The 13,695-nt window shown below is 39.7% G+C and overlaps 1 protein-coding gene across 3 annotated transcripts in view; it reads left to right on the top strand.

The window, feature by feature from the left end:
* Positions 1-13,695, top strand: part of LOC145355377 (transcriptional regulator QRICH1-like) — a 31,854-nt gene that overhangs the window by 14,512 nt on the left and 3,647 nt on the right. For all 3 annotated transcript variants that reach the window (XM_080207382.1, XM_080207383.1, XM_080207384.1), the window contains 5 exons: positions 5,533-5,704; positions 6,669-6,823; positions 6,985-7,099; positions 11,774-11,882; positions 12,172-12,323. In XM_080207382.1, coding sequence (XP_080063508.1) covers positions 5,533-5,704; positions 6,669-6,823; positions 6,985-7,099; positions 11,774-11,882; positions 12,172-12,323 — 703 coding nt within the window. The remainder of the gene's footprint in view (positions 1-5,532; positions 5,705-6,668; positions 6,824-6,984; positions 7,100-11,773; positions 11,883-12,171; positions 12,324-13,695) is intronic.

Genomic DNA, 13,695 nt, shown 5'->3' with positions numbered 1-13,695 from the left:
GTTTTTCCCAATACCTCATTTTGATTTTTCAGTAACTTTACAAATAAAGTGTTTGGTCAAGCTCTGTAGCTGCAGAGTAGCAGAGACGAGGAAGTAAATTGAGAAGTGGTGAGCTAAGTGCTAAACTTGAATTAGGAACTAGTAACTTTTTGCATAAAGTGGACAAAATTTTAAGTCCCAGTTACCCACAAAGATGATAAAACCATGAGATTCTATTATTTTGAACAAAATAAATAAACGTTGCAACACAATCTACAATGTCAATATTGTACTTTAACATTCAGAATATAGGTAAATGTGAATTAACTGACAAACTATGATTGAATACACCAACCTGCATGTTAAGTGACAGATGCAACCTAGACAGAACCCAGCCAGATGTCAGTGACCACTGAGAGTCACAATATCTTATTAAAATTCTGCCTGTATGCAAGATATCAGCCTTTTGCTGATTTCAGCCTTTTGAAGATGCAGCCTCTGAATTCCTTCACAAACCACTGTTGACTCAGACTGCCTCATCTTGCTTCCTGGTGGTTCAGTCTCTCCTGAAACTACACTCTCACTTCTAATTATGGCACAATTTCAACTCTTTCACAGTCTGCAAGGTTCACTAAACTGGTACTGCTTCTGGATTTCTCTGGGCTGTTGTCTCACAGCTATAAATGGCTTTCAGGGCTTTAACTGCACTGAACTGCTCACAGGGCTACCATGAACAGCAAACCATGCAAGATCCAAACTGCATCTCACCTCCTCTCCCAGCAAACACACCAATAAATTGAAACCAGAAAACCTTCTTAAGCTTCATCTATCTTGATGATAATGTAGCAGTTAGGGATTCACTGTTTCTAATTTAGGTCTAACACCTAAAACAAAATATCTCTCTGGACTGCACTCTGCCAGCAGTATAGACATCGTGGCCTCTAGTTCTCCAACAAAGCCCACCTGCTGTTTTAGGGCTCCATCTCTTCTATTCTGACCCTGTTAAACAAACATGGGTTGATTAAGAAGGGGAAAATACAGTACAAAAGTAAGCTTGCAGGGAAAATTGACACTAAGAGTTTCAACAGATATGTGAAGAGAAAGAGGTTGGTGAAAACAAATTTAGTTCCCCTACAGACAAACGGGGGAATGTATAATAGGGACAAAAAATGGTTGAGCAGCTTAAGATAATCTTTAGTTCCGTCTCCTCAAAAGAGGACGCAAATAGGATACCAGAAATGCTGGAGAATGTAAGATCTGGTGAGGGAAGAACCTGAGGGAGATCAATAATAGTTGAAAAATGGTACTGGGAAAATTGATAGGATTGAAGGTGGATAAATCCCAAAGGTCTGATAATCTACATTCCAGAATACTTAAGGAAGTGGCTCTAGAAATTGTGGATGCATTGGTAGCCATCTCCAGGATTCTATAGGCTCTGGAACAGTCTGTGCAGATTGTAGGGTAGCTAATGTCACTCCAGTATTCAGAAAGGGAGGTAGAGAGAAAACGGGGAATTATAGACTAGTAAGCCTAATATCGGTAGTGGGGAAAATTCTCCAATCTATTATCAAGGACATTATAGTGGAGCATTTAGAATGCAGTGGCAGGATCAGACAGAGTCAGCATGGATTTATGAAGGAGAAATGCTTGACAAATCTGTTGGAATTCTTTGAAGTTCTAACTAGTAGAGTTGACGAGGGGAGCCAGTCGATGTATTATATTTGGACTTTCAAAAAGCATTTGACAAAGTCCCATATAAGAGATTATCGTGCAAGATTAAAGCATATGGAATTGGGGAAAGTGTATTGAGATGGATAGAAAACTGGTGGGCAAAGAGCATAGGAATTAATGAGTCCTTTTCAAATTGGCAAGCAGTAACTAATATGATGCACAGATCAGTGCTGGGACCCCAGCTATTCACAATATATATCAATGATTTGGGTGAGGGAACAAAATGTAACATCTCAATTTGCAGATGATACCAAGTTGGGTGGGAGCATGAACTGTGACAAGAATGCTGAGATCCTTCAGCATGATCTGTCTGGACAGGTTGGGTGAGTGGGCAAATCAATGGCAGATATAGTATAATTTGGATAAATGTGAGATTATTCACTTTGGAAGCAAAAACAAGAAGGCAGGTTACTATCTGAATGCCAGTAAATTGGGAGAGGTGTGTGTGCAGCTGGACCTGGGTGTCCTTATGCAGCAGTCGCAGCAGCGGTAAAGAAGGCAAATGGTATGTTGGCTTTCATTGAGAGGTTTTGAATACAGGAGCAGGGATTATTGTTGCAATTATACAGGGCCTTGGTGAGGCCATACCTAGAATATTGTGTGCAGTTTTGGGCTCCTTTTCTGAAGAAGGATGTTCTTGTTCTTGAGGAGTGCAGCAAAGGTTTACTAGGCTGATTCTGGGGATGGCAGAATTGATGTACAAGAGAGATTGACTAGGTTAGGATTTGTTTTTGCTGGAGTTTAGAAGAGTGAGAGGGGGTCTCATAGAGACTTAGAAAAATCTAGATAAGGTAGATGCAGGAAAGCTGTTCCTGATGGTGGGGGAATCCAGAACCAGGGGTCACAGGCTCAGGATTCGGGCTGGACCATTTAGGATGGAGATGAGAAGACATTTCTTCACCCAAAGAGTAGTGAACCTGTGGAACTCATCACAGGAAGTAGCTGATGCCAAAACATTGAATGTATTCAAGAGGTGGCTAGATATAGCATTTGGGGCAAATGGAAACAACAGTTATGATGAAAAAGCAGGGTTAGGCTATTGAGTTAAAAGATTAGCTATGATCTTGATGAATGGCGGAGCAGGCTTGAAGGGCCAACTGACCACCTCTTGCTCTCATCTTCTATGTTTTTATGTTAATAATGTTGATATTTTCTTTTAAGTGTTCTGCCAATCTCTAATGTCCACCCTTTTTAATTACCTTATCTTCATAACCATAAGCTTCCCAGAACTAAACATTACCTTTGAAATATTAACATGAACCATGAACTAGATATTCGTCACATAAGTGATATTCAGTTTACTTATTCAAAATATGTAGATTGTAAACTGAGGATGCCCATAGAATGAAGGCTTGGGAAAGAATATATTGGATTGAGAGGAACGTGGCTACTTTGAGAAGAAAGTATTTCAAGGCATTAAAGATAGTAAAGAAAGTTCAGAGGAGCAATGTTCATTGTGGTACTAATTTAAATAGATCAAGATAATATAGTGGAGAGAAAAGGTTGAAGCCTTGGGTGAACAAGATCCTCTACATGATTAGTGTTCTCTTGCAAAGTAAACTGTGTAAGTTAACTTCAGTAATTGCTGTACGAAATTTGTTTTTGAGAGTTGGGCTAGCAGAAATTGCATTTCTGGGCTATTCTCTTAACCAAGGGTCAAGAACAAAAATAGCAGGTGTAGACCATGCTGTCACTTGATCAGCCACGAGCATATCGAATGACGGAGCAGCCTAGAGGGCTTCAACTTCCCCAGCTACTCTCTATACCTTTGATTTCCTAAGAGACCAAAGGTCTGTATATCACAGCCTCAGACATTCAACAATGAAATTTTTTTTAAAAGAAATGGGACTTTTTAAAATGTGCCTGAAAGTTACACAACTACGTTACCAAGACTGGGGATGAAATTTGTTACTGTTTCTTGCTTCCTTCACTGCTGAAATATGTCATGCTGAGGTGAAACTAAGAACATATAAGTTTATGCACCAATGCACTGAAGAAAGCGCATAGAAAAGCAGTAGTGATCATCCCTGGATATATTCATAGAGTTGCGCAGTACAGAAAGAGGATCTTCAGCCCAGCGTGCCTGCGCTGGCCATCAAGCACCTATATATTCTAATCCCATTTTCCAGCACTTGGTCTGTAACTTTGTGTGCTGTGGCGTTTCTAAATGCTGCTTAAATGTTATGAAGGTTCCTGCCTAAGTTATGAAAAATTAAGTATTGAAAATTTTAAATTGTTTATAGAGAAGAGGTTTTAAAATTGAGTGGATAGTGTGGATGCAACTGTAAGGAGTGCATACATAAACAGAATTGAGGTTATGAAAATTTAACTTTTCTCTCTCTGACAGGATCAGCCATAGTCACTTGAATCACAGAAAACAATGACCAGCAGTTAATCTCGTATTGGCTTATGTGGTCATTGTACGTGCACACTCTATTTGTAACTTCACCTCAGTAAACTATTGTCTTGACCATTGTGTGCCGAGTGGAAACTCCATGCCTTGATATGTACCACAAATCACTGTGTAATGCTAACTAGGTCCAACCATCTTTAGCTGCTTCATTAGTAGCCTTCCTTCCATCATAAAGTCAGAAATGGGGATGTTTGAATGTTCAGTACTATTTGTGACTCCTCAAGTACACCAGCATTCCATGTCTAAATGCAGCAGGACTCGGACAAAATCTAGGCTTGGGCTGACAAGTGGAAAATGTTCACACTAAACAAGTGCCCAGTAATGAGCATCTTCAAATGAGAGAATCTAACCATCACCCCCTTGACATTCAGTGGCATTTCCATCGCTGAATCTAGAGAATCTCTACAGTGCAGAAGGCAGACGTTTGGCCCGCCGAGTCTGCGCTGACTCTCTGAAAGAACATTTTACTCAGGTCCCAAAGAGGGGCACATCCCTGTCCAGCTGCATAAGTTTCTGCCTTTCCTGGAATCCCCAGTGCACTGTTGTTGCTGCTGATCCACTAAGTAGTTCACCGTTGCTTCTCTTTCCCCACTCCTTTCCATGTGTATAATAAGAAGGCATTTGGCCTACCTTGTGTTATTTCCTTTCAAGAGCAACATAGTTCCACCCACTCCTATGCCCTTTCCTTATAACCCTGCAATTTATTTTCTCTTCGGGTGCTTATCCAGTTTTCTTTTGAAAGCAGCAATTGAACCTCCACACTTAGACAGTGCCTTCCAAATCCTAACTGCTTGCTGCATGTGGTGTACTCTGGTTCGTTACCAATCTGTCAATGGGAATAATTTCTCCTTGTCTACCCCTCCTAGACCCCCTCATGGACTCCATCTCTAAAATGGTCCCCAGTCTTCATTCACGTCACTTATTCAGCATCATTTCCTAAGATTAAATCAAGAATTGCACCCCCTTTTAGCCTTTTCTGGAATCCCCAGGACACTGCTGCTGACCCACTAAGTAATTCACCATTGCTTCTCTTTCCCCACTCCTCTCTGTGTACGACACAGAAGAAGGCATTCAGTTTCTCCTGAATGCAGTCCATTAATTCTATGCCCTTCACGCTGTTTGTATTCCAATTGATATTCAAGTGATTGAAGTTTCCAACAATTACTACCTTATTGCTTTTGCACTCAGAAATCTGCCTTCATGTTTGCACTTCTAGCTCCCTAGCATTATTTGGGTGATGTAATCTTTCAATTGTATTAAAACTTCGCTTAAATGTGAGTGGAAGCCTTTGAAGTAAATGATTTGCTATTCAGAAACCAAGTTGTGTCTATCCAGTGCACAAGAAAATACATTTGTGGAATTATATGCCACGTACTTACACAGATATTGTGGGGTTTTTTTTCTTGTAGGTCCAAGCTATGCAGACACATTCAGCAGAACAGCAGATTGAGGTGCAGGCTGATTTAATGCTTCCCGAGTCTCTAAAGCCAGAAGAAGGAGCTACCGTCTGGCAGAATTGGGCTCAGGTTAAGAATGCAGAAATAATGAAGGAAGCAGAAAATAAACCACCTTTGCCAGGAAGTAATGATTTACTTTGCATCTTAAAACATTTTTTAAAATGAGGATAATTTGCCTACTTTGCATATTGCTCTTTACAACTTTTTAGAAATGTTCAATTATAAAGGCAAACATGGACCAATTAGCATAAATTGAACCATTGATTTTTTTTTTCCTCTGCAAGTGAAACAGCTTTATAAACTAACTAGAAAAAGGAGGATTTAGGGGTTAAATGAAGCAGTTTGATTTATCTTGTAATAATGTTCATGGAACACCTAGCTAGTCAAAAAAAGACAAACAAAGCAGCCACTCACAAATACATAAAGCTCTGCCATGTGAATTTGAGTTTGCAGTAATAAAAATACTTAATTTTTTTTTAATCTGGCAGCCTAATAAGGTATAGAATTAATTGTTCGGTGATGCAACCCATCTGCAGGTCAGTGTAAATGGACATCTCCATCAAAGCTAGACTTGAACTTTTAACAGGGCTGGTGTTAAGGTTGGGAGTGTCATCTTAGTGTTCCTTTGTGTTTGTGTTAATAAATATTTTTATGCTGAAGCTGACAGTTCAAAACTTTCCTGCCAATAGGGGAAAGGGGAGTTGGTGGGTCACCTTTATGATTAATTATTATTCAATTCCTTTGCACCATCAGATTCTGTAACTTCTGCAAGACAGAAACGTTGATGTCATCAGTGTTCATGTTTAGATAACTTCCTTAAAAGAGCAATTCAGAATTAAACAAAAATCGTAATTATTTATTAACATTGTTTTTTCGTATAAATGCTACAGTCTCTTGAACCATGAGGTTTTTGACAATTGTACTTTGTACGTTCACCCTTTCTAGCATCTTCTACAATGGTTTAATATTCCCTTTTCTCATTCAGTGTTGGCTTACAACTCAGAGTAAAATGTGAGCTATTGTGGATGAATAAATGAAGTGCAAAATTTTTTTTGGTTAATAGGCATTATTTTCTTTTTGAATGCTAGGACGACAGCCAATGAAATTTAGAGAAGATGCTCTTTGTGCAACATTAGTAGAACTCAATTATGGACTTTGTTTGATGACCAAAGAAGCAAGATATTCAGATGGTTCCCCCTATGAAGCAGACTTGCTGTATTATTTCTTTCTTTGTATTCAGAAGGTAGTCTTTGCATTCTTTGCTTTTGGGTGGTGAAGGAACATGTCTATATGCTCGTACTTCCACGTTTCTTTATAAATGTTTCTGTAATTAAATGAATGGAATTTTGTTGCCGAATAAGCACGATTTATTCACCATTCCTGTCTGTTTCTCATCTTTTACAGTATATGTTTGAAAATGGAAGAATAGATAATATTTTTGCAGATCTCTACTATTCTAAATTTACTGAAAGGTTACATGAAGTGCTAAAAGAATGGCATCCTAAAATAAGCCCACTTGGTGAGTTGTAATTTATTTATATCCATAACTAATGTGTTTACTTTGAGATTTATGGGGCTGAAAGCACTTCATAGGAGTTGTGATGTCAATCTTTTTTAAGTTCAAGATTGTCACCTTTAACTTTAGGTCTGATATGGATGCCTTGGTTCATAGCATTGGGTTTGGCATCTGCATGATTATTCTAGAATGGGAAGTCACCACACCATATTCCCTCAACTCATCTGGCAACATTTTCTTTGCAAATCCCACCTTGTTTGACCTCTATACCTTTTTAAAATCCTTTGTTCTTTACATAAACATAAGGACATAAGAACATAAGAAATAGGAGCAGGAGTAGGCCAACTAGCCCTTCAAGCCTGCCCCGCCATTCAGTAAGATAATGGCTGATCTGTCGAGGCTCAGTTCCACATTCCCGCCCTCTCCCCATAACCCTTAATCCCCTCGCTTATCAAAAACCCATCAACCCGCGTCTTAAAAATATTTAGCGAGGCAGCCTCCACCACTTCAACGGGCAGAGAATTCCAGAGATTCACCACCCTTTGAGTGAAGAAGTTCCTCCTCAACTCTGTTCTAAACCGCCCCCCTCTTTATCTTGAGGCTGTGCCCCCTAGTCCTACTGTCCTTTCTGAGCGGGAAGAGTCTCTCCACCTCTATCCTATCCATCCCATTCTTCATCATATACGTCTCAATGAGATCTCCCCTCATTCTTCTAAACTCTAACGAGTACAAGCCTGGTTTATTCAGCCTCTCCTCATAGCTCAACCCCCTCAACTCCGGCATCAGCCTAGTAAACCTCCTCTGCACTCCCTCCAAGGCCAGAATATCCTTGCGTAAGTGCAGTGACCAAAACTGCACACAGTACTCCAGCTGCGGCCTCACCAATGCCCTATACAGCCGCAGCAAGACCTCCTTACTTTTATATTCAATCCCCCTCGCTATGAAGGCCAGCATCCCATTCACCTTCCTGACCACCTGCTGCACCTGCAGGCTGGGTTTTTGTGACTCATGCACAAGGACCCTGAGGTCCCTCTGCACCGTCGCCTGCTGCAGTTTTTCGCCACGTAAGTAATAGTCCTTCCTACCATTATTCCTACCAAAGTGGACCACCTCGCACTCGCCAACATTAAATTCCATTTGCCAGTTCCTGGCCCATTCGCCCAGCCTATCTAGATCCTTCTGTAGACTCTCCACACCCTCTGCGCAATTTGCCGTTCCACCAATCTTGGTGTCATCAGCAAATTTCGACACCATACACTCGGTTCCCTCCTCCAGATCATCTATATAAATGGTAAATAGCTGAGGCCCCAGCACCGACCCCTGGGGCACTCCACTAGTCACCAACCGCCAATCCGAATAGCACCCATTAACCCCCACTCTCTGCCTCCTATTTGACAACCAATCCTCTATCCACGCTAACACCCTACCCCCAACTCCATGCCCCCTTACCTTCTGCAATAACCTCTTGTGAGGTACCTTGTCAAATGCCTTCTGAAAATCAAGAAAGACCACATCCACCGGCTCTCCTCTATCCACCGCCCTAGACACATCCTCATAGAACTCCAATAAATTTGTCAGACACGACTTCCCCTTAACGAAACCGTGCTGCATCTGCTCTATCAAGCAATTCCCCTCAAGATGCCTCGCTATTTCCTCCTTGATGACGGATTCTAACATTTTACCTACAACAGACGTTAAACTAACCAGCCTATAATTCCCTGCCTTTTGCCTGCCACCCTTCTTAAACAACGGCGTAACATTAGCCGTTTTCCAATCTTCTGGCACTTCCCCGGAATCCAGCGACGTTTGGAAAATAACCACCAAGGCATCCACTATCACCTCCGCCATTTCTTTCAGAACCCTCGGATGCATTCCATCCGGTCCTGGGGACCAGGGATGAGAGTGGCTGCAGACAGAAAGGTCTGAATTTTTAATGACAAAGAACAATGTAATAAAACTACTTTTTCATGGTGTAATGCAAATGCTTCTAGGACACTTCAAGTCAATGGAATTATTAGACTTCAGGTGGGCAGAAATATTAGTTTTCCCTTTGTTTACCTTCTAGTACCATAGGATTGTGAACCAGTGCATTTGTATCAAATCACCAAAATGACCTCAGTATTTCAGCATTCAGTGCATGTAGTACAGAATGAAGTCCATACTAACAAGTGAAAATGACCATGCTGGATTACATATATGCAACGTGAAACAAAGGATACGGAAGTGATTCCAAACTGTTTACCAATATGACCTAACTTAAATTCACTAGCACCTTCTCAAGGGTAATGCCAGTGTCTCATAAAGAATACATCTTCTTAAAAAAAAAACTTGAATTAACATGACCCCAGATGCCAGCAAAAAAATCAGCATAGAACATTCAGTATATAATTAAAGTTCTTGTATTAAAGATCAATAAAAGAAATTCTTATTAAAAGTTTTTTTGTAAAAAAAAAAATTACCTTATGTACTCTTAGGTTTTAGCAAAACTTCCCATTTTCTCTGGTGATAGAAGATTCATTGGAAATATCCCTGCTTCTTTTATCTTTTGGTTTCTGTAGCTCATGCGGGGCAACCCTTTTTTCTTATTCAGCGTTTTGGAAACTCTTCTGATCTTCCTCCATTTCCCTGGTCCATCCTCTATCTGACTCGGGTTGTCCTTGCTTCTGAGTACCAGTTACCTTTAAGTACTGTTCTTTTCCACCATTCCCCTTTCAAATCTGCGACATTGGGGAAAAAACGTATCCCAGAACTTTGTCCCTGCACCTACTTTAGTAATCTCCGAACTTTTTGTTTCCAAAGTTTTTGATCTTGTTGGTTCCTCCCAAATCCATGTCCATCTTTCCAGGAGCTGTATGTTTGAACCTCTCCAGTCAGGTTTCCTCAATGGCACTGAAACAGCCCTCTTCCAGTTACCAAAAACGTCCTCTGTGACTGATCAGGGTGCATCATTCCTCCTCGTTCATTGTGACTTGTGTACATCGTTTGACATGATTGTTCACATTGGTTGTTCTTCAATGTCTCTCCTCCATTGCACAGTTGAGTTGGACTGCCCTCATCTGGTTCCGCTTTTAACTAACCAGTCTTGAGAATCTCCTGCAGTTGCTTCTCTTCTTACTCCTGCACTGTTACCTCGAGAGGACCAGACAGATTTTCATCTCTCCTCTACATGCTGTCCCTCAGTGACATCATACAAAACTATGATGTCAGGTAATGCTGACACCATCTAGTTCTACCTGTCTTCCTCTTGATCCCTCCATTCTGTACTGGTTGTGTTCAGGACTGCATTTCAGCAAGCAGGCTGGTAATAGCAGTTTTCTCCAACTGAAGTTTGGGCACCAAAGCTGTGTTCAATAATCTGCTCATCTGTGCTCATGGTTCATTAAAGCCTCAAATTTAAAGTTGTCATCCTTATCTCTGAAACCTCCTACAACCTTGTTAAAAGGCATGCTTTTTCCAACTTTGGCCTAAGTGAATTCTCTATTCCCTACGCTTCCCCACTGGAGGCCACACCATTGTTCTATTCTAGGTCATAAGCTTTGGAGTTGCCTCCCTAACCTCACTGCTTGATCATCTCATTTTTCCAATTTTAAGACCCTCCGTAAAATCTGCCTCTTTGAATCAAAGAAATTACGAGGGTAACAAAAAGCTTATCCAATGTTTTTTATTCTTCCCCTGAATGCCTAAATGTGGTGCTTTATAAATACAAATCGTTGTTTAATTGCTGCTTTTAGAAGAGATAGAGTATTGGGAGAAAATAGGCAGAGAAAAGATATTTTCAGTATAAACTATTACTTATTGGTTTGCTTTATTATCTTCTCCTGTCTTCCTGATGGATATATATAACTTCAGTAAGACTTGTTTGTAACTCAGCCCAAATTGGTCATTTCTCATATATCAATTTTTAAAAATTCACTAATTTGAAAGTGTTTTTTCTAAGATTGTGAGTGATGCGTTCTCAGGGCAGTAACTGTGTGGGTGGTGCTCGATGAGCTGAACAGCAACTTTTTTTTACTGCTGGGTAAAATAATCTGAAAACACCCTATTAGTGGTAAGCAGTTGTGAACAGTGGGGATGTTCTTAATTGAAAAAATTTGGTCCTGATTTGAAGCTTCACTGAGCAAAGGGATTATGACTGCTCCATGGAAGAACATTTAATTTGTGGGGGAGTATATCTTTCGTCATCTATATTGAGCTATTTATAATTTAAAATAAACAAACCCAAGTAGATTTTGTAACTGTTCCAAGGATTCCACTTCAGTATTTAATGGAAATTAATATGACTCTTGAAATTATTATCGAATGTTGAACATGTCAAAGTTGTGGTATATAGAACATAAATGAGATTTGGTCTTTACATATTGCTTTCCTGCTCCTTTAACCTTTTTAAAGATAACTTGCTGTGATTTATTTCTTCATGTTGCATAGCTTAGCTTAAGGACATTGATCTTTACTCTTTACATGTCATTAAATCTTATGGATTTACTTGCTAACAAAATCTTAAGATTGCTGCTTCAAATTTTTTTGTTAGTTGGGATTCAATAGGACTGTAAAATTTACTTTCCTTCATAGAGTTTGTACATGCAATTCTATAAAACCTTTCAATGTGTTAATGAAAAACGTACACGTGTTTTTTCAAAGCAATAAGCCACTGAAACAAAAAAATATTATTTTTAACAGGTTATGTCATTCCTAGCCGTATTACTGAGGAGATGCTATGGGATTGTAAACAACTGGGAGCACACTCTCCAGCGACTCTTCTGTACACACTGATGTATTTCAACACCAAGTATGAGTTGCTATTGTATTATTCATCCAAAAATCCACAGGGATTAATGAGGAATAATTAACGTGCATTTTGTGGACTAGAATGTACTGTAGAAATTAGTTCTTTGCAAAATGTGGCTAGCTCTTATCTATTGCATTTTATTTTAATATAAGATGAGCAAAATTAAGCAACATTTTCTATTAGTTCCTTAATATGGAATAATTCTGTAGACCATTTAACTGGGAGGTAAATTTGAAAGAAACAACTTTTCAGTTCAATTAGACACATGTTCAAACTGATATTTTCCCAGGTATTTTATGCTGAAAACAGTTGAACAACATTCTAAGTTAGCATTCTCCAAAGTATTAAAACAGATGAAGAAGAATCCAGGCAATTCAAAGGATAAGTGCTCTAGTATACGATATTTACGATTATATGGACAACTTCAAGCTGGACAGAAAGGTACTATATATTTTTTTAAAAACGTGCCTTGAATATAGGCCTTTGCATGCAAATTGGCTGCTGCTTCCTAAATTACAATTGTGACTACACTTAAACATCCCAAGTGCTCAAGGGAGGTGCAATATAAATGCAAGTCTTTTTATTGTATTTACAATAGAAGACTGTGACAAGAAAGCCTATTCATACCAGCAAGTAAATAGCACTGAGAATGCTGATGTACTTTCATGACTATAAATAATGAGTTGATTTCCTAGCTCATTACCCATATGCAACTGCTTAAACTTTGTGGCCATTGCCCATTATCTGCCACTATTTGCAAGATAAGCTTGAACTGTTCGAAGCATTACATGTAAGTATTCAATACACTCATTTTGCACAACCATGCATTTACTGGTGTGGCATATAATTTGCCACTAATAGGTATTTTAAGTTTGCTAAGTTTTTTTACGTTGGTCAATTTTAAATTTATTAAATTTAAGTTAAATCTTTCCTTTTCCCTCTCATCTGCCACTGGTATATCTTGACTCACTGGCCAGGATTTTCATCTGCAAGTCAGGGGCAGGCACTTCCTTGGAAGTTAGGTGACCCTGGAAGTACTGAGGCGAATGCCAGCTGCAGAGGCAGGCTGAGCAGAAGGCTTGGCTCTGGCACTGTTCAAAATTTTAAGAACAAATAGAAGATGAAACATACCTTCAGGCTTCATGCCACGTCATGACATATACCCACATCCCTTAACCATACATATGCCCTTGTACCCTTTCCCATGGCCCTTTTATAGCTCCTATGCTTAACTTAGTGCTCATGTCAATGAATGCCTGCCAACATCCTTTACCCTGGCACCTACCATGCCAACTCACCCAAGATCCACCATGGGAAGACCTCTGGATCCATGCAGAGGTGAAACAAAGTTGTCTATTGCAGACTTTACCAAATTGAATAAGAAATACACATTCATTTCAATTCCTTCAAGGACATAAAGCCTTATAACAACAAACATTTAGTTTCAGTGCACACTCCTTTTATAACAGCATGCATTGGAATTCATAGTCCCATTTTAAAGAGTTAATAACCACTTGTAGTTGTCAATCAAACAATGAAATGAGAGCCACTTTACTGTGATAATGTATGGTTGTGAAATCCGTCAAACAGCATTAATCCAGTAATAGAAACTTTCAGGCATGTGTCAACAGCAGGCGACAGTGCAGAGGGACCTCGGGGTCCTTGTGCATGAGTTGCAAAAACCCAGCCTGCAGGTGGTCAGGAAGGTGAATGGGATGCTGGCCTTCATAGCGAGGGGGATTGAATATAAAAGTAGGGAGGTCTTGCTGCAGCTGTATAGGGCATTGGTGAGGCCGCAGCTGGAGTACTGTGT

This window comes from Carcharhinus amblyrhynchos, chromosome 19, assembly GCF_965287045.1.
Source record: "Carcharhinus amblyrhynchos chromosome 19, sCarAmb.v2.hapA, whole genome shotgun sequence".
NCBI classification, from domain to species: Eukaryota; Metazoa; Chordata; class Chondrichthyes; order Carcharhiniformes; family Carcharhinidae; genus Carcharhinus; species Carcharhinus amblyrhynchos.
The sequence above is the reverse complement of the archived record's forward strand: the minus strand, read 5'-3'. Positions and strand labels throughout refer to the sequence as shown.